The sequence below is a fragment of the Alternaria atra genome (assembly GCF_907166805.1).
Source record: "Alternaria atra isolate CS162 genome assembly, contig: 23, whole genome shotgun sequence".
NCBI lineage: Eukaryota > Fungi > Ascomycota > Dothideomycetes > Pleosporales > Pleosporaceae > Alternaria > Alternaria atra.
This window is the reverse complement of record NW_025091321.1, coordinates 4119476-4139305: the sequence shown is the minus strand read 5'-3', so window position 1 is coordinate 4139305 and position 19830 is coordinate 4119476. Positions and strand designations below refer to the sequence as shown.

Genomic DNA, 19830 nt, shown 5'->3' with positions numbered 1-19830 from the left:
AGGGTAACTGCGAAGTTGGCAGTCAATCGAGATTTGACTCGACCACTCTTCCGCTAGGTTAAGTCCGTGTACTGATCTTGGGACATCTAAATTCTAGGAGGATCAATCATACGGCAAGTACTCAATGCAAGATTCCAGAATAGCGAAGCGCTACGTTGATACAATTATTAACGAGCGTAGTGTAATCCAAAAATCACAAAGAGGTCATCGCACCGACAACAACACGCCTGCTTATCCTACGCTTTCCGCGTAACAAATTCACCTAGAAGGTAAGCTTATTACCTGCATTCGCCTGAACCGATGCCTTAACATTCGCACTCCCAAGCTTAGTATATGAGTACGGAACCGAGGTCAAAGTACCCTTTGGCGCAGTATTCGTTCCGGACCCAAGGCTGACATCGTTGACAACAGCGTAGCCTGTCACCTTTCCATCGTACCAGCCAATGTCCTCGGCGGTGTTCTCGAACACAGTGCTTTCAACTAAGACCTGGGCACCTTGACGGGTGTTGATGCCGTTGGTGAAGACGCCGTTGTAGTAACCTGGTAAGATTAGTGGGGCAAGATATTATGGGAGAGCAACAACTTACTGTTGACAATGTGGCCGGTTCCGAAGCGAATGGAGGGAGTGCGCGAACTGATGTTGTTCCAGTAGTTGTTGGCATAGGTTACGTGCAGATGGCCCGTGTCTTCGGCGCCGTTGCTGTCGGAGTGCCCAACTAGAGACGCCTTGTAATGGTCATGGATATAACTGTTGGAGATAGTGACCCAGTCCGAAGCATGCGTGACGTCGATAAGGCCATCGTAGTAATCCTTGTCGTGGTCGATGTCGGAAGATACATCAACATGGTCAACCCAGACGTTGGTAGATGCTTGGATGCCGATCGCGTCGCCATTCGCAGCCAGAACCTTGGAGATCTTCAGGTTCTGGATGACGACGTTCTTGGACTTGTCGACGTAAAGACCTACGCCAGTAAGAGAGGCGCTGGAATCAGTGCCGATAATGGACTTGTTGGAGCCGATGTTGACCTTTGCGGAACCAGTGATCGCGCCCTTGATATAGATGACCTTGGCCGTGGTGTCTGTTTTCTTGCCGACAGCAGCAGTGAATTCAGGCAAGGACGTTACGGTAGTGGTGGTACCGCCTTTTCCACCCGTAGTGCCGCCATTCTGAGAAGCATAGCCGACAGGAGAGCCTAGCTGAGCAGCAGCAGAGGAGGCAAGAAGTGCGAGACTGGCAAAGATTGAATTCTTCATTTCGCTAATGAGATGAGAATGTTGGTATCAGATACTTGCTCATTGCGTGCAGATTCCTGGCTTCTTAAACAGTTCAAAGAAGCTCATTGCATCTCTTGGCAGATCAAGTTCAAGGCGTGATTCAAGCAACATTGGCGAGGCTTGTCGATGTCAAGATCTAGCTCATCTTCGGAACGATTTAGTCCACGAACAGGGCCTACTTATGCACCCCTCACACAAACAAGGCATGGTGGGTTCCGCCAATCAAAGAGGGCGATCTGGCGTGAGAGCAGTTCAAGATGACGCAAAACTATTGAAACGCGCCTAGTCAGGCCACAGGCCGATGCCAGTGTACAATTGCGCTGCATGGTTGCATAGTCTATGTTGTTGAATGACCTCGGGAGCGTCCGCAGTTAGGCGAACTAGCCGGATCTGAAACATGGGGTACGTCCTTTCGGCGTTTCGGGCTTGTTATAGATTGAACATCAATTAATCCAACAAGATGAGCAACTACAAGTTTTTCCGATTCGTGCTGAATTTGTTGCCGATCGAATGAGTGAGATGGGTTGTGGTCGGGTAGTATAGGGAAGGGTCTGGCTAACACAAGTACCTGCCGTAGTAGTCGTCGAATTGACCAAGATGGCTACGATCTGACTCAAGACCAATGCTGTTCATATGAGTCTCCATGATAGGAGACCGGAAGTACCGGCACCTCTATCACATGGGCGATTTTCGTTAGGGTACTGCCCTTAACTCAGACGGTAATAAGACGTACATTTGAACGTATAAGATATACCCAGGTACGTAACGTATAGGGTCAAAGTGTATGATTAGTGAACTACTAATTATGATGCAAGATAGTACGTATTGTTAGCTAGGCTTGACAGCGAGCATTAACAAACGGACGTCACTCATGCCTACCTAGAGGGATTCGCCTATGTCCGAGGGTCTGAATACTCTGCTGACATGATGTGTATGAATCCGGCCGCTCTCATTGATAGACTTCTAGGCCTTGAATACGACACTGCCTGAGTGAGTACCGCTAGTTCTCGTCTCTTGGGTGGAGAGGACATCAATGATTTTACTAACAAGAAGGTCTACGACTACGAGAAGGATTCAACTAACTCGATAAGGAACGTCAGGAGTGGTTGCATAATCTAAAATGCTACTAAGGAGATGAAGAGTAGCCTGCTATCGCCGAATTCAGTAAGCCTATCTCAAGGTGACAGACCATACTCGGGTATCGCCTTGACACTAACACTGCAAGTGCTCATCAATAGCAGGCAGGCCGACTGTGAACCCTTCGACTTTTCCTCACAAGAATCTTCCAGCATAACAAATTCGCGATTTTGGGGCTAGTGAGCCTTTCCTGTTGCCCAATATTAACAAGCTCTGGCTAGAAGCTGGGAGGTGAAGGCGAGTGTGAAATCGCGGCTTGCACAGTAAATAAAAGCCTTTCGTGCAATAGCTCTAAGTCTTCTACTTCCCACATTTGCAAATCTACGAAACATCACGTCAAAGTCAACACCGAGCATTCTCATCGCGATGGCCATGTCCAGATATGAGACCATCATGTAGGAGAACGAGATGGAAGAGCAGATCTTGTGTAAGCATCTACCACCTAGATGCTCTTGCATTCTTGGAAACCAATAATGAACTGCCTTATAGGTCTCGTTCGCGCCGTGTATGGGGACTTATACCCGAGCGACTCCGTCTTCGATGTCGTTACCGATGAACGCTGTAATACCTACGGAGTTCACCTCATTCTGTACACCACGCAGAATTCCACAGTTTGGAGATCGACTGCTTTCTTTGACGACGATTCGGTCGGCATGGCTTGGAGACATTGTTGCTCAAGTTGTAAGAGAAGATGGCTGCGCGCTGGGGTGAGTTTGATAACGCTCGCGTGAACAATAATTTTGGGTAATAGTGCTGACTTTGCCTTTCAAGATTCTCTCACATGGGGTAAGCCCTCCACTCGCACATTGGCGTCTTGAAAAGCGGAGCTGAAAAGTCTTGAGAATAGTCTCCAGTCACGACATGCGCAAATGGCTTTATTTGAGCTGCTAGATAGCAATACAACCCATTACCTAGTCATATTATCCCACTACTGCTCCATCTTCTACATCCTCTATCTGCTCATCATCCACTCAGAACAGTTCATCCTCATCAACCTTCTCTCCTCTCCTGCTCGCAAGCCAAACCCTCCCACTCTCATACGCCCCCAGATACAACCCCGCCCCAATAAACGTCCATACACCCCTCAAGGCACCACCCCTCCAAAGCCCCTTGATCCCCTTCTCTTCCACAATCTCTTTGCCAACCGCCCAGCTACTCTTCCTGCCATTTACACTATTCGCCACATTCTTAACGGTATCTTTGCCAAACGCATCGACCAACCCATTCTTCGCTCCCTTCCCCTTACCACCGTCTTGCATCTCCTTACTATTGCTAGTATTGGAATCACCACCACCACTATCTCCAGCAGCGAGCATAACCCTTGTCTTAACAACATCAATCGGTGTGGTAATAACCGCACTGACCGCCCCTGCACTCCCCGCACTAATCGCAGTAATAAAACCCATTTCCACGATGCCTCCCCTCGTTAACCCCCGCTCATCCCTATAACTCTTAATCCCCTGTTTCAGCCGCTCAAAAAGCGGGAATTGCATAGCTGTAAAGGGTAGGTTACGACCTGCTAGCGCAGTGTAGCCGCGCCAGAGGGCGAGGGGGTTTGATCGGAAGCGCTGGAGGGTCTGAAGTGTTGCATTTGTTGATGCTGATGAAGAAGATGAACTAGAGGAGGAAGAAACCATTTGCGCGTTTTGCTTGATGACTTCTGCGGGGGTGAGGATAGCGCATGATACCAATTCGGCCAAGGAAGAGGCGGACGCATGGACAAAGGCTATGGGTAGGATACCATTGGGCGACGTGAAAGACGTGTTCCAGCGGGTGAATAGCGATTTTGTGTGTTCGTAGGTTGTGAAGAATGCTCCTGCTGAGTGTTGTGTTAGTAGATATTCTTCTTGCCTCTTTCTCTCTCTTGCATGTTCCCTCCCTTCTCTTCATATGATACGTTTCTTGTTCTGCTTCTTTCTCCAAAGCCGTCAATCACTAGACCCCTTACTCTTGCTTCAGGACACCATAGCACCACCAATTATTCCAATTATCCGCCGTCTCAGACTCGACCTAAATGACCGATTTCATCCAAACCCAGAAGCCTAGAAGGAAACGAAGGAATAGTACTCACAACTAGGCAACGTAGCAATAATCACACTCCCAATGCCCTGATATACACCGCGGAATAACTTGGGATCGATCTTGCCCGTCCGGGTATCCGTATAAAGCTTTGCATATTGTGGGCTTTGGATGCGTGTTTTTATTGTGTCAAGCGGGTAGACGAGGAGGTCCACTGTGAAAGCTGCTATTGCACCTGCCTTTTGTAATTATTAGTAATTGTTCCTGGATTCCTTCTTCTTTCTCAGGTTCTCAACATTTCTCCCTTGCTCTTATCTTTTCGTCCTTGCTTCTTTTGCAGATGGAACGTGTGCACATGTTTACGCAGACGCCAGACGCGCAAGCAAGCCAAAACTGAGTTGGTGGAACAGGTGGAAACTCACAATTAAAATGTCGGAACTAGTGTTTCCAGACATTGGCGAGAGAGTCACACCTAGATGTTGTCCAGGTCACGAATGAGATGGTAGTTTGGCGGCCAGGATTATTTTGAGGCTCGTAGATCTACAAGGTTCCTGATAAAACATATGCATTACGTCACCGATGATCCTCCAACAGCAGCGACGCCTTCTCACGTCCTAGGATGGCTTCTCACAAATGATGGCAATGAATATGTATGATAAGTTTATGTTGTATCGTTTAGTATATGTATTTTGTTCTGCATTCTCCGCTCTTCCCATGTACTGATTGCCTACAATGCACAAAGCTTTCCGTGCCGCAGCACATGAAGACAAAAGAAGGGGTATATCAACGTAATCCCACACCAATTTCGGACTCCGTCTCGAAAAAAAAGATGTTCGGACTTCCCTTACCACCACCATCCTGAACCCAAGCAGTCAAACGCCCGGAACCCATTTTTTCGTAAAAACATATCCATCATAGATCGAACCTGCGATCGTCCTGTCCATCCCACTTCACCAACTCGGCACCAAAACCCGCACTTCCCCTACAGCTTAGTATCCTGCCTATTCGAATCACTCAACCTCCGAAACCCTCCTAACCCTACCACCCCCGCACCCACTCCCGGCCTCGCACCACCCCCTCCTCCTCCTCGTGTAGCGTTACTAGCACTGGCATTGGCCGTTGTGCTGCCCGGTGTTCTGGAACCCCCAGCACCGGCGGCATTTGACCGTTGCTGAAGTGTCGCACTAACCACCCATTGCAGATGCATGCGCATATTGCTAATAGCAGCATTAACATGCAGCATTTCGTCTTTGGATCGCTGACTCTCATTAATGATCATCATGTTGGTGCGGCCGTCGAGGTCAGTGAGGGCATTGGAGATGCGAGTCACTTCTTCGCGGAGAGAGTCATGTAGTGTGAGGAGGTGGTGAACCTGGGAATCGAACGGTGGCTGGGCGGGGTTGTTGCTATCATTACCACCACCAGGTGGGACTGGTGGGAATGAAGCGGGTGGTAAACGGAAGTCTGGTGTAGGAGCTTGCGGGTCGGTGACATCGTTGGGATCCAGGGGATCGGTAACGGGGAAAGAGGCGTCGTTTTCGTTTGCTGGATATAGGTAGTTTGTGATGTTTGTGAGACCGTCTTCTAGTATGCCGACTTTCCTTGTCAGGGGCTCCATTCGCGCTTCGTTTCGCTCGATGCGGGCTTGCTGCTCGCGGAAGTGGGGCGCCATGGTTGCCATTGCACAGCTTGTTTCGTGAAGTACGACTTCGGCTCGCTCGGCAATGAACTTGCATCCTACGATTGTACCCTGGCATGGTATGACATGCTTAGGGCAGTCGTTGTTGATGTGGGGCTTGAGGTCTAGACGGAGAATTTCAGTCGAACATAGCGAGCAGGTCGTCAAGCGATTGTCGCAAAGGCTTCGCTGGTGCTCTTCAAGGTCCTTCTTTAGGAGGGAAGTTTGACAATCCTCACAGCTAACGGTGTAATGCAAGCAGCCCTTGTGGAAGTCCTTCTGGGATATCTGCAAGCGACAGTCTGTCGCAGAGCACTCAACTGGCGTGTACTCGCAGTACAGCATGACATGGTCATGGACGTTGACGCGTTGGGCGACCCAGTTGCAGCCTGCTTTGGTGTTCGGACACTTTACCACAAGCTCGTCCAGCATCGTCTCGATAATCCTAGGCACAGGGCGAATGTCCTGGTCGGTTTCAACAGCATGCCGACAGGTAGGACATGTCCGCCGGCCATTGGGCTGCGGCGCCCACGCATGATCCAGACACTCGCGGCAAAAGTAGTGCTCGCAGGAAAGCTGGACAGGCTTGTCGAAGGGCGCGTGGCAGATGAGGCAGACGAGGTTGCTATCGGGCGTGGAGATGTATTCGAGGTTCTGGAACTCGGGAGATACTTTGACGATTCGACTGTGACGACGCTTCGTTGACGGTGAGTTTGACACGCGGACAGCCAGGGGCGAGGGGCTGCTGGGAGGGCCACCGACCATCATTCTATCGTCATGTTCCTCGGGCCAGCCTGCCCAGTTGGCGTTGCTGGAAGAGCGTGAAGAGCGTCGGTCGTTCGGAGGTGGGATGGGACTTGGAGACGACATGGCTGTCGAGGAATCGCTTGGAGGGAGTTGGCGTGACTGGTAGCCTCTTATCAAAAGAGAGTCGCATTCACTCTAGTCGGGGCAGCAAGCTCCTTGTGCGCCGTCGAGCAGTCAGCGGTGAGATGCGCTGTCTCGGGTCTCCTCTTGGTGTGTCGATCCAAGTGATTTGGGCGGGGTGTTGAGAGGATGGTCGCCCTGCCAGTCATTCACAGGCTGCAGAGCGCCAGAAGCAAAGATTGTATCGGGCGATCAGGTCTGCACATAGTCCCGAAGTGGAAGGGGGCATGCGAGCTTTTTGTCTTCGTGCTGCGTGGTTGCGCAAGAGCGAGACACGGCCGTGCAGCTGTGCATGATACCCCAGCCACGGCAGAGTGGACCTGTCGTCAGCGGTCCGCTCCTCGAGTGCAGCAGCCTTGCCATCTCCACCGAGCGCGAGCTTGTAGCTGCAACGTCCTTTGTATCTGTTCTGCATTGCCCTTGTACATAATCGCGTTTAATTTATTCATCGCGTATACTCCGTCTACTCGTGCCTTCCCTACTCGCCTCGTTTGCGCCTGCCGTTCCATCCCATCCCCATACCCACACCTCCGCCCTGAGATCCAACCTTCACCCACCACAGCCATCATGGCGACCAACCCCCCACAGCTCTTCCTCCTAGCCGACCACATCAAACTCTCACTACTCGAGCGCCAACGCGCCCTCTCCCTCAACCTCCCTTCCAACAGCCAAGATAGCCAGATCTCGCGGTCGCTAGAGCAATTGCGCTCCGGCATCGAGTCGCTGGAGTCGCAAGTGCAAGACACCTCGGACGAGTAATCCAGCACCTATAACCTTCTATAAATAATAAGCTCTGAACTAATGTATGATTGCAGATCAATAACATCACAACTTCCCCGCCTACGCACCCAGCTCTCAGAACTAACCTCGCAATTCACACCCAACACCACTACCACCACTACCTCACCAACCCTAACATCCCCCAACGACCCCTCCTTAACCGCTGACTTCGCCGCCGCCCAAAAGAAGAAATCTACCACCACCACCACCACCCGCCAAACCTCCAAATCCGTCCGCTTCAGCGACAACGACGACACAGAAGACGATGATCCCAACCGCTCATCCCTCTTCCCCTACCGCGACGACCCCTCCCCTTCCACACCCGACGTTTCCACACTCGACAACCAGCAAATCCACGCCTACCACGACCGTGTGATCCGCGACCAAGACGACCAGCTTGACCAGCTCAGTTCGAGTATCGGCCGCCAACGCGAGCTCTCCATGCAGATTGGCGATGAGCTCGACGGGCAAGTCATGTTGCTGGATGATGTGGAAGAAGGTGTTGATAGACACGCAGCGCAGTTTGTGAGGGCGAGGGGCCGGCTAGATAGGTTTTCGAGGAAAGCGAGGGAGAATTGGAGCTTGACTGTTATTGTCGTGTTGATTATTATTTTGGTCTTGTTGATTGTTATTACAAAGTAGTGGCGGCATCACATGGTTCAGAAATGGAGGTTGCCAAGGGTGAGGGCGTTATACCATGGATCTAGACAAACGGGCGTTATTTTGAGGCGGGGAGGGAATTAGATCTGGCTTTTTTTCTTGAGATAGGACAGGCGAACGCACTCGTGTCGTTGGTTTTGACATTGCTCTACAACAAAACGGTTTATCGTCTTCTTTTGATATCATTGCTACTACAGCTACACCACACATATACTGCGCCGACACATAGCCACAACATCATAGGCTCTCTCTCTCTCTCTCTCTCGATTCCGGACCACCGTACTGTCAGGTACACCAAGCCAGGTGATACGCAATCGCTGACGCCCAAACGCCACGCATGATGCAAAAGAAGAAGGATAGGAAAGTTTTGGAGCTTGAAGGGTATCGCTGTATTTGGATATGCAAAGTGGGAAGAGAACCGCCCGATAGTCTTGTAATTTGGTGTCGAGGAGTCAAGGGTCCAGGTTTGACCAAATGGGTTCGGCATTGTAGGTAGATGGTGAATCCCGTCTTTCCACCGTGGCGAGAACCTGGTGATGTAGACTCTGCCTACCCTCACGGCAGGTCGAGTGCCTTTTTCGACTTGTCGTAAACGACGTATGTGATCGACACAGCCGGCACAACCTTGAGCAAGTTCGGCGTAAGACCCTTGAACAGGCCTCTCACCCCCTCCCCAGCAATAGTCTGTCTCGTAACATCCATAATACCCGTATACGTCCTCGGATGCAAAACAGTTCCCTGGCTCTGTAATCGAGTTCGCAACAAATTCAACGGGTAGACAGCACTTGCTCCGAATGCGCCCGAAAACCCGCCAATAGCTGCTGTCATGAAGCCGCCTGGTTCGGCATCCTGCTCATGGCACCCAAGTCGTTTCGCGTTGCGGCGGGCGACGTAGCGTTTGAGGTACTCAAAAGTGCCCAGATCGAGGGCTGCGTAGGGGAATATGCCGACGATGCCCATGGGTAGACCGCGGTAGTATGCGACGACTCCGCCGGAGTTCCACATCTTTTTTGCTGTGGCCCAGATTAGACGGTTGCCGTGTAAGCCACCGGAGACCGTCTCGCATTGCATGCGACTGGAGCGGGTTAGCTTGGTTTAGACAAAGAGCTTGACTATACTCACAACTTGAGGGTATCGATGGGGTAGACGGCGAATTGTGAGACCATTCCTAAGACAATGAGTAATGGACTTGACGACAATCTTGCATATTTTACCTGCTAGACCTCCGGAAACGAATTTAGACCATGAATGTATTATGGCGGGGTCATTGTGCCCTTCTATCTTAGCAAAGACGCGTTTCGCAGCCTGCGCGAGTTAGGGGAAGCGTTTGGTTTACTTGACAATACTTGCCTCGTAAGAGCCGAATTTGATGGCCGATTCTGGCATAACTTTGACGACGTTCAAGCCGTTACCTATCCGATTGTCAGCGGCAGCCAACGAGAAACACTAACAGAGACTCACCAGCATACAAACTGCGCATACCACCAGCCTGCCATAGCTCTTTGGTGGCGGTCGCAAGTGGCCTCCAAGCGTTCATAGCAGCCTTGACGATGTTGCCATGCTTAGCGGCGACGACGGCTTCCTCGGCCACACTAGTCTGAGCGATGAGGTAGACTTTCAAACGATCGAGCGGAGCAGTCGAGGTGCGAGAAACAATGCCTGCAACGCCTCCCGCCACGAAATAGCCTGGATTGGGAACACAAGCAATCAGCATGGTTCCTAAGCTCTCTATAATTTTTGCCGGTATCTCTTCAATAGAAGCGCTGCTCTTCTCGGCTTCAGACCGTGGCGGGAGGGCACCTTGGTAGGCAAGTGTCGAAGTAGGTGAAGCCGTTTCGAGCGGTGCGCTATGTTCTAGTGCAAGGGGATTGTAGGGCGGTGTGTGCGCTACAATGAAAAGGGAACCAAAGAAAAAACGAAGAAAACGCTGTGTAGTACCTAGGCCTTGGACTGTGTCGTCACTGATAAGAACGTCGCCTTCTTGGTTGACCTTCATGGTGGCGGAAAAATAGGACATTACGGCGTGGAGGGATGGTGCGCTGACCGGAATGAATAGAAGAAAGTCCCTTTCATCAGTCAGTATGAGACCATGAAAGTTCATCGCGATGCCTGTGCACATCTCGAGACAGTTTCATGGGTATGGCCCAAACGGAGATCCAACAACCATGTAATCTCAAGCTGCTCGCCCTTCCACGATATGATGCCAGAGTCGAAACTCTGACGCACAAATCGACTTGTGATGGCCAAATTGACTGAGTACGTACCGCCATTCTTCAAAACTGATGGTTCCATCATTATTGGTATCAACTTCCGAAAAGAATTTGTCGAGATTACTGTTAGGGACAGTGAGGCCGGCAGTCCGCAAGGCTGAGCGCAGCTCATCTTTGGAAATTTTGCCGTCGCGATTGTAGTCGATGGTCTGGAATAGGTGGTGAAGCTCCTTTTCGGTCTCGTATACGAATTTGCGGAATTCTGGAAGGTAGCGTGTCAGTGAAGAATCCGTTTTGTCCAAAAAAGGGAGCTCACCCTGTTCTGTGATTCTCCCATTCCCATCGGTATCTACAGCGTGCATAACCTCGTCCAGGAGCTGATCCGCATTTTTCAAGGCTACGGCGTATTGTCAGCGACCTGAACTTTGCGCGCAATGTCCTCCCTTACGATGATCCAGCTTTCGCAGTCCCTTCTTGAGGCCTGCGAGGTCAAGGTGGCCCTGTTTGCGCGTATCGAGAGTTGACCATAGTTCGTCCACCCTGGCGTCGGCAACGCTTGCGCTCTTTGTGTCCATTTTCGTCCTGCTATCTCCGGTCTATCATGGCTGAGGGTCGCGACACACACGGGAGGGCGACTATCGACACCGGGCGAGGTGAATTGCGAGAGGAATGGCTAACTGTGAAGGACACAGGCTCGTGTAGGCTTCGACGTGGGGTATGAGGTCAGTCTCAAAGCTTGGAGAGGGTGGCTGAAAGAGGCTAGCTTCACATGCCGCAACACCGACAGAAGCCACGACAGGAGCCTAACATTCGCTCGCACCTGATTGGACACTAAGCCTGAACACCCATCTCTCTTTCTACGCTTCAACGTCCTGTGCATTCATCTTACGACTAGATATCGGCCGATAATGCATTGAAGAACATTTTCCTTGTCGCCGTGTACCCGGCCTTTACTGGTCCACTGGCGTCTTGCTTTGTCAAACGATATCGGAGTTCCAGCCTGCTGAAACCGCATTCGGCACCAAGGCAACATCCTACAAGGCCATTAGATCATTTAAAGAGCAGAAAACGTAGTAAACCCGTCGCTCCAAAGATTCACTGACTCTAGCTTCCTACCACATCCCGGTGTATCGCAGTCGTCAGTCTACTTGGCCCATCATGTCTTCTAGCTACTGGGAGTCAACCCAACGGAAGTTTTGGACTTTTACAAAGCAAGAGCTAGCACTGGAACGAAAGAGAATGGAAGATGCAGAAAGAAATCTGGTCAACCTATACCCTCTGCCAGATCGGAGGCATCTTAGCATCTACTTCTCCCACCGTACGTAACGTGACGTGTTGTATCAGATCCAGGCTGACATGCGGTAGAACTCTCGAAGATGGCAAGACCACTAGGGATCCGACAGCAAGCTCTGGCCACCGCCCAAGTGTACGTGCGGCGGTTCTATGCCAAGGTCGAGATTCGAAGGACGAACCCAGCGCTCGTGCTGGCAACAGCGCTGTACCTAGCGTGCAAGATGGAGGAGTGTCCACAGCACATCAGAATGGTATTAGCAGAGGCACGTCACTGCTGGGGTAAGTCATTGAATGCAGACATACAATACGAATCTAACAGACCCACAGACACATCGTTCAACGACGTCTCGAAGATTGGCGAGTGCGAATTTACACTCATCTCTGAGATGAACTCGCAACTAATCCTCCATCATCCATACCGCAGCCTCGCTGAACTCCAGACCCAATTCCAGCTGACCCAGGAAGAGAACGCCCTGGCATGGTCGATCATCAACGATCACTACCTTACAGACCTCCCGCTTCTTCACGCACCGCATGTCATTGCCATTACGGCCATGTTTCTGGCAGTCGTTCTCAAACCCATTGGCTCTCAAGTCAATGCAGCCGGAATGAACAACGCGCTCCAAACGCTGGGCAATGCGCGTGGTGGACAGGGAATGCAGGCAAGAATACAAAAACTGGTCGACTGGCTTGCTGAGAGTAGCGTTGATATCGAGGCTGTTGTTGAGTGCACGCAGGAGCTTATATCGCTGTATGAGGTCTGGGAGACGTATACCGACAAGACGTGCAAAGACCAGATTGCAAAATTTGTCAAGGCGAGAGGTCTGGATAAGTAATATTCTGTCTATAGCCGAACCCTTACGTTTGTCTGAGGATACTGAATGGGATTCGAATGTCGGCTGCTCGGCGGTACCATCTCATAGCAATGTATCGTATGACGGAGTTTGTACTTTTTAAGTTGTACTACTAGATCACTACCTAGGCAAAATGTATTTTAAAGGTAAACGTAGATTTCTACATTACAACTTTAATAATAATTATAATAAAACTAATAGTGTATACCTTTAGGGTACGTTTTCAAGGATGGGTACAACATATAAAAAACGAACTTCTTAGTACGTTAAACACTTGACAGCGTCGTGTTTCTGATGACTTCGCACTAGACGAAACAGCATCAGGGACAGGCATTGTTCAGCCATCACGAAAGCATGCGCCACGAAGTCGCAGCATGAGGTTTCCAAGGTTCCCCAACAAACGTCCACTGTGCCACCACAAACTGCCGGCCCCGCTGTCGGCGTGCTTATCGTGGTGGTCAGCACTCTAAAGCAGTAAGCAGCCCTACAACATCATTGCGAACTGTGCATCAGTACCGCACTTGGCCTGCTTTGAAATATATTATAATTCGGCTCGCGTCCACTTGCTCATCCCACGGGGTGGGGTGGGGGAGGGACGATCAAATGAGCGTGTTTCGAGCTGAAGGTGATTCTTCATGCGATAAAGCTTGGCCCGTCGCAGGAATGTTTGCGAGGGCGTGGACATCACGGCACTTGAGAATGATCGTGGTCGGCTGAAGAGGCTCGCGATGACCGTCATTGAGCACCACAACAACACGACATGACACGAAGATGGAGTGACGACAGAACCTGCTAAGGATTGTCGATCACTGGACAGGCCGTCGAGCGTCCGGGCCGGGGAGAACGAGTGCAGAAGCGCTATTTTGGTCTCACTTGGTGGCTTCGTCTCATTGGCCATGGTATCATATCCCAGCAGCCGGGACGTCACACAGGATGAGGTCCGGGCATGCTCGGAAACGCTGACGGGTGGAAGACGTCTCGCATGGCAGTCGGCGTTTAGACGTTGGCTATCGGAGGCGCAACGGCGTGGACCAGAGGGGGGTGTTCACATGGCATGGCGCAGCTCATATGGTGGTTGTGGTAGTCTCGCAGCATGTGCTCAACAGTTTCCCATGGGCAGCCGGGTGCGCACTGCTGGTGGCATTCCAGAACATGGGCAGTGCCTCTGAACGGTAGCGATTCGCGGACGCCGTCGGCAGGGACTCGGCCGCCACGAGCGAATCCTGGCAGGCTCTCAACCACGGTGTCAAGCTGCTGCTGGCCGTCGCAGGCACAGCTGCGTTAGCGTTCCAAAGCGCAGCCCTCGAGGCCTCACTCCAGGAGGGCTTCGGGACTCCCACTTGCGATGCGGCCGCCGTTGCCGACGACTGGGACAACTGGACATGACCTGGTCGGGTAACCAGCATGCATTCCCCTGGCGACGGTAGAGGTGCGGAAGAAGCGGTCAGGGCGCAGACACTGTGGGTGGTCACTTGCCAGCCAGCTCACAGCCTCGCTGGGCTGGCAGCTGTTAGCGTCGTGTGTCGCATAAGGGCTGTTTGACGATGCGCCGCCGCCTGGGGTTTGCTTTTTTGCGCGCGCATCTCCATCAAATTGGCATCGATCAGGGGAACTAAGTGTGCGCCATGAGCATGGCCGACTATTGAACCAGGCTTGCTTGATACTCGATGGATGGATGTCGATGCCCACGGGAGGCGATCCGTCTGCGCACGCTGGCGGCGCCTTTCACCATGCAGCAGAGCAGAACCGTGAAGGGGCTCTAGCGCACGCTACCATGTTGGACTAGACCATATCGAGAACAAGGGGGCGCGTGGTGGCGATTTTTGGGATCTAGCCGACCAATGGCGCAGTGTCGATAAAGTGGGTCCATGGGCCCGTGCCACCACACACTCTCCAACCCAGCCTGTTCTTCTCCAGCCCTTTCGCTCCTCTTGTTCCTCGCACTTCTGCACCAGCGTTCTCAACCACATCTTCTCAGCCTCGCATCGCAATACCATTAGTTAATACTCTACGCACTCGCACCTCGACTACTCACCTTTGCATCCACCCTGCATCCTCGACAACCGCTATATTCCGACCTATACCCCTTTGTTTCGCCTTTGTTGTGGTCGAGCTCCTCGGATTACAACACGACCCCTCCTCACCCAACAATCGCCCCATACAACACCACCACAACCCGCAGCCATGTCGCAGTTCTTCAACTACGGTGCCCAGCAGCACCACCCCCAACATCTCAACGCTCACTCGCACAACCATCACGGCGGCCGATCGCGGAGGGCGCCCCGGATCTCGGCTCAGCAGCACAACAAGCAGTTCCGCCAAGTCCGCACTCCCAAGGAATTCAACGTCGAGCCCCCTACCCTCATCGCATACAAGCGCGACTTCGAGGCCGCCAGGTCATTTGACATCGAGGATGATGAGATGTTCTGCCCCTTCCACCTGCTCACTGAGGATGATGTAAGTCGACACAATTTGCCACCCGTCCATGTCATCGAATCCGCCCAAGCAGGCGCTGACACTCGATGAACAGTTGCAATCCATCCACTCTTCCGGCTCAGACCGCTCCTCACTATCGAGCGGTTCGCCCGAGCAGTCGCCTCTCCAGCACCAGCTGCAGCCAACTCCCTCCTTTGTCCTGTCCTCGGCTCCCAACCCGTACACCCCTGTTGGCTTCCAACAGAACAACTCGCAAACCAAGCTACACCAGCCACTAGCCCAGCGCACACGCAATGCCATTCCCATTGTTGACCCCTCGACACGAGCTGTTGCCAGCCCACCTCCCTCTGTCTCCCCCAACCGACAGATGCAGCAACAGTTCATGTCGCGACGCTGGTAAAGTCTTGCAGGCACGAGTTACCAAGCGTCTTTGATTCGGTCAACATTGCGGCGTCTGTGTTGCTAGGCTAGTGGGCTACCTGGATCTCTAATCCTCTTCTTCATCGATATCCACGCGGAGCATCATAACGTCCATACTATCGGCTCTCCCCCACCTGTATAAATCTACGATATCTTCTTCGACATCTTGGGTATACCACTTGAACTGGGCGACGGCGTTGCAATTGTCAGTGAACAAAAAACACACATCATTTCCGGATAGAAGCGCTTTGGTTCTCATGCTTTTCAAGCGCTAGCGCTAACGCATTAACGGCGGTTTGCACATACAACGGTGTTTTCTGGGTCTGTCTCGCATTTCTGGCTATTACTATCTTATCATCCTTTTTTCAAACACCTTGAAAAAATAAGGTAGATTTCCTATGTCGCTGGTTGGTTCTCTCTCGGGTTTCAAGCGGTGTCGGTATATACCATTTGTTTGGGCGCCTATACTTGCGAAAGCGACGGTGTCTAAAGCGTACATGCTGTGTTGGGTTACAGCAAATCGGGGTGTTTGTTGTCTTGGGTTCGTTTCGCCATTGTCGTTTGTACGACGACGCTGGGATGATTCTACGCAATCATGGGCGCTGGTGTCTCTTCTCATCTCATATCTTTTTTCTGTTTATTGTGTTTTTGGTTTGGTTTGGTTTCCAATTGTACGAGGATTTATACGACGACACTCCTGGGAGTAGTGGTGTGTGGTTTTGCGAATCTTCTTCTTGGATGTTCTTTCTTGTTTTATCGCTCTCCATGCGAGAACTCTCTCCCTCTTATATCTACACGCCTCGAGTCCCTTTGTAGGGATCATCGGGGGCAGTGAATATCCCTAGGAATGGAATATATACGCAACTTACTTCATTGTTTTCTCTCCAAATCTTCGCACTCGGTTTTGTGCTTGACTTGCTGTGTGAATTCGACTTGCCTTTGCAACTGCGCGCTACCGTAGCTGGGGTAAAGAAAGCTCATCTGACCCCGCACGCCATGCCATGCCACGCCACGCCACCATCACTGTTCAGCTTTCCAGGGACCAAACGAAACTAACTTGGCAAACCCCCCCAGCTCGGTCGTGCCATGCCAGGTACTCCTTCCCCCTTCTCACTCTACCCCATACGGACGGACGACCCGGGGCACGAATGCAGGCTAGTCCCAGGGGGAAGCTGTGCCGACTTGTGGCCTGTTCTTTGGTGGCCTGAGTGATTGGTTCGAATGTAGCTTGATAGACTTAGTGCGTGCGTGTATGTGTGTGGTTAGGTCCAGTTGCGATAAAGTTAGCTTGATCCCCTAAAAAGTATGTCACGAGGGAGGCAGTGCATGGATTGCATTTCTAGTCTCGGTGGGTGGATGCTAATGTTAGTGTAGTACTCATCTTGGGGTGGTTTATGTTTTCTGAGCTATTGCTAAGACTGGATCGAGTGAGCGTACGTGGGCTGACTGTGTTTGCTTTCTTTTTGTCTTCTTCGTGAGGTTGGCGGCGGCGGAGAGGTGGGTTGGGCAGTGAAGTACTGGATGGTTGTGTGGTAGAAGAGATGGAAGAGGGCGAATGGGAGTGTAGTAAAAAGGACTAAGAAGCTGATGTGGTGGATTCATAGAATAGACGTTTTGGAAGCTGGTATTAGCATACGGATTGGGTTTGGTGGATCGGGGTGTAAGTATCGAGTGAGAGAATAAGCGTATTGGTTGTCGAAAATTGTCATGGATCTTATGCCCTTATCGATCTGATTTTTGACGTATATAGCATGGCGTACACACGACGTTGACTACGTTAAGCGAATGAATTTGGTTCTGCTCTTGGTACTTTGAGTGCTAAGATGTACTTGGTATATTGCGACTGTTACCCTGTTAGAAGATACATCCCGTATTTTATTTTATATCTAGTTACTTGTTGTAGAAGAACATGCTGTAAAACCCTCTCCATCTGTCATTTCTCAATATTCAACTCGTTTTTCTTTATCATATGTACTATGCCCACGTCACCACAACTACTCAACACAACAGCCAACATCCAGCCTGGATCGTTCCAAACGCTCAACTATGCTTATTGACACTACAATCATCGCTCTTCCAGACAGTGCTTCATTAGAGGTAGCTTAACTCTTTTGTTAGCGTACAGAACATGTCACTCTTCCAACAGATCATATTCGTCAAAATCACAGCTTTACACCCATACACCCCGTCTCTGTGCTAGCAAAATTGAGTATCACCACTTCAACTCTCCTATATCCTAGTTATGATCCAGAAACCAATACCGGCTAATCCTATCCATCATTCGCGTCGTCAGCGATAATTTTAACATCATGAGTCAACTCGAATTACCATGGCTCATCGCAGGCTTCGGTCTCGCCGTCAGTACCTTCATACTGGGAGATTCCTATGGTTATAAGCGTCTCCTCATCATTGGTTTCGAGTGGTACATGTCGTGAGCTCTTGTCTCTAGGTCTGCGGCCTGGTACATCTAGGTGCCCATCATCTTCACACGCGTGCGGGTTGGTACACGGCTGGTCTTTGTATACGTACTCATGTTCCTGGCTTTGTTTGGCGACTGGACCAGCTTGGGTATCTGGTCTTTCAACACATAGTAGTTTGTCCTGGAAATTCACGATGAGCTTCCATTGCTGCCCGTGCCATGTCTATTACCCTGCGCCATCTCTGATGCTTTGGATTTCATATCTACTGGCCTACTCATGCACCAGGGCCCTCGATCATCACGAGACCGGCCATAGCGACGTTTCTCGTAAGCAACTTTCTCATTGCTTTTTGGCGGGCGGACCAGATCCAATGGGGTCAGCTGATCATCACTATGCTTGCTATGCCATGAGGCATGAAGATGAGTTCCTCGGCAGCATGCGCTTCCCGCCGACCAGCAAGGAATAGCCGCCAGTCTCATCAACTCTGTGATCAACTACAGCATCTCACTACATCTGGGGTTGGCTGGCACAGTCGAAGTCAACGTCAGTCACGGCGGCGCCGACGACGTGAAATTGGGGTACCGAGGCGCAATAAACACAGCCATTGGATTTTCGGATTTTGGTCTGTGCATTTCCATCATCGCTTTGTTATACGAGTGGTACAAGAAAGGCAAGCAGGTATTGGGACTGTGAAGCTATGGCCGAAACATGGCACTGGTATGTGGCTGATGTTTTCGAACTAGGTGGCATGAGAGCAGATGACGCCAAACTTTAGATGGCTACTGGTACTGTATGCTGGAGTTGAGGGGGCGGGCTGTGGAGAGTGCATATTGAAAATCTAGGCCTCCTCTAGTTGTCGCACGTGCATGACTAATGAGGCTCCGTCGAGTGGTTGACAGGAATCGGCCAATTGTCGTAATGGTGATTGCCGGCCGGGGGAAGTATGACGTCGGATGTTGAAGCTAGTCACGTCCACTAGCCGAGGAACGTGTGTTTTCTCCAGCAAACCAACCCTTCCTTCTGAAATCGTTCAATCTGCCCAGTTTGCAAGCTTTGTCTATACTTTTGAAATACATCATCAATTCAATTGGCTTCTTGTTGTTGAGTTCCACGCAACCAACGAAATATACCTACAGCTACAAGCTTCGAGCCATACCGCTGAAACCCCGCAAACACCGAACACCCACCTCCACATAAACACCTCCTACCAAACCAGCCATGTCCGCTATGCGTGCCTTCGCGACCCGTCGCGCTCCCTTTGCCTTTGTTCAGCGCGCGGCTTTCTCCCAGTCAATAGCTCGCACCGCTGGCAAGGAGTCAACTCTCCGTACGTCCGCACCGTCAACCTCGGCGCAACATCCAGCACCATGAAGCTGAACGCGTGCCACTTCTACATACAGAAAGAAAGAGAATTGGAGCTAACACAATTGAGCAGACTCCGAGAACCGTGCCGAGGAGGTCGAGAAGAAGAAGCAGGAGCAGCTGAACAAGCAGAAGGATGGAAAGGGACACTGGGAAGAGCAGCTTGCCAGTGACAGTGAGAGCGCTGTAAGTTGAATTCTCTGCCCTAGGATAGAAGCTGCAATGAGTTGTGAGGGCATTGGCTAATGGGGAGTACAGCTCAAAGCCGATCGTTCCGAGACCGGCAAGGATACCAAGCAGCAGATCAAGGAGTTGCAGGAGGAGGCGAAGAAGGTCAACCAGTAAATGAGATGCATAGG

General features: G+C 51.2%; 8 protein-coding genes across 8 annotated transcripts; 4 read left to right on the top strand and 4 right to left on the bottom strand.

Moving 5' to 3' along the window:
- Nucleotides 1-262: 262 nt before the first annotated feature.
- ALTATR162_LOCUS4925 (uncharacterized protein) lies at nucleotides 263-1254 on the bottom strand (the record flags this gene model as incomplete). The annotated part of the gene is made up of 2 exons (XM_043312541.1): nucleotides 263-540; nucleotides 588-1254. The coding sequence occupies 2 exons, from the start codon at nucleotides 1252-1254 to the stop codon at nucleotides 263-265; spliced, it is 945 nt and encodes a 314-aa protein (XP_043168476.1).
- Nucleotides 1255-3383: 2129 nt separating this feature from the next.
- On the bottom strand, nucleotides 3384-6979 carry ALTATR162_LOCUS4924 (uncharacterized protein; the record flags this gene model as incomplete). Its single annotated transcript, XM_043312540.1, has 3 exons — nucleotides 3384-4231; nucleotides 4484-4670; nucleotides 5489-6979. The coding sequence occupies 3 exons, from the start codon at nucleotides 6977-6979 to the stop codon at nucleotides 3384-3386; spliced, it is 2526 nt and encodes an 841-aa protein (XP_043168475.1).
- A 624-nt stretch (nucleotides 6980-7603) lies between these two features.
- ALTATR162_LOCUS4923 (uncharacterized protein) lies at nucleotides 7604-8458 on the top strand (the record flags this gene model as incomplete). Its single annotated transcript, XM_043312539.1, has 2 exons — nucleotides 7604-7791; nucleotides 7852-8458. 2 exons carry the CDS (start codon nucleotides 7604-7606, stop codon nucleotides 8456-8458), a joined length of 795 nt encoding a protein of 264 aa, XP_043168474.1.
- A 573-nt stretch (nucleotides 8459-9031) lies between these two features.
- On the bottom strand, nucleotides 9032-9642 carry ALTATR162_LOCUS4922 (uncharacterized protein; the record flags this gene model as incomplete). The annotated part of the gene is made up of 2 exons (XM_043312538.1): nucleotides 9032-9551; nucleotides 9599-9642. 2 exons carry the CDS (start codon nucleotides 9640-9642, stop codon nucleotides 9032-9034), a joined length of 564 nt encoding a protein of 187 aa, XP_043168473.1.
- A 166-nt stretch (nucleotides 9643-9808) lies between these two features.
- Nucleotides 9809-11261, bottom strand: ALTATR162_LOCUS4921 (uncharacterized protein; the record flags this gene model as incomplete). The annotated part of the gene is made up of 5 exons (XM_043312537.1): nucleotides 9809-9888; nucleotides 9938-10542; nucleotides 10741-10948; nucleotides 11003-11083; nucleotides 11135-11261. 5 exons carry the CDS (start codon nucleotides 11259-11261, stop codon nucleotides 9809-9811), a joined length of 1101 nt encoding a protein of 366 aa, XP_043168472.1.
- A 583-nt stretch (nucleotides 11262-11844) lies between these two features.
- Nucleotides 11845-12815, top strand: ALTATR162_LOCUS4920 (uncharacterized protein; the record flags this gene model as incomplete). The annotated part of the gene is made up of 3 exons (XM_043312536.1): nucleotides 11845-12004; nucleotides 12052-12258; nucleotides 12307-12815. 3 exons carry the CDS (start codon nucleotides 11845-11847, stop codon nucleotides 12813-12815), a joined length of 876 nt encoding a protein of 291 aa, XP_043168471.1.
- A 2202-nt stretch (nucleotides 12816-15017) lies between these two features.
- Nucleotides 15018-15669, top strand: ALTATR162_LOCUS4919 (uncharacterized protein; the record flags this gene model as incomplete). The annotated part of the gene is made up of 2 exons (XM_043312535.1): nucleotides 15018-15290; nucleotides 15364-15669. 2 exons carry the CDS (start codon nucleotides 15018-15020, stop codon nucleotides 15667-15669), a joined length of 579 nt encoding a protein of 192 aa, XP_043168470.1.
- A 3658-nt stretch (nucleotides 15670-19327) lies between these two features.
- Nucleotides 19328-19816, top strand: ALTATR162_LOCUS4918 (uncharacterized protein; the record flags this gene model as incomplete). The annotated part of the gene is made up of 3 exons (XM_043312534.1): nucleotides 19328-19436; nucleotides 19545-19657; nucleotides 19730-19816. 3 exons carry the CDS (start codon nucleotides 19328-19330, stop codon nucleotides 19814-19816), a joined length of 309 nt encoding a protein of 102 aa, XP_043168469.1.
- Between the last annotated feature and the right edge of the window lie 14 nt (nucleotides 19817-19830).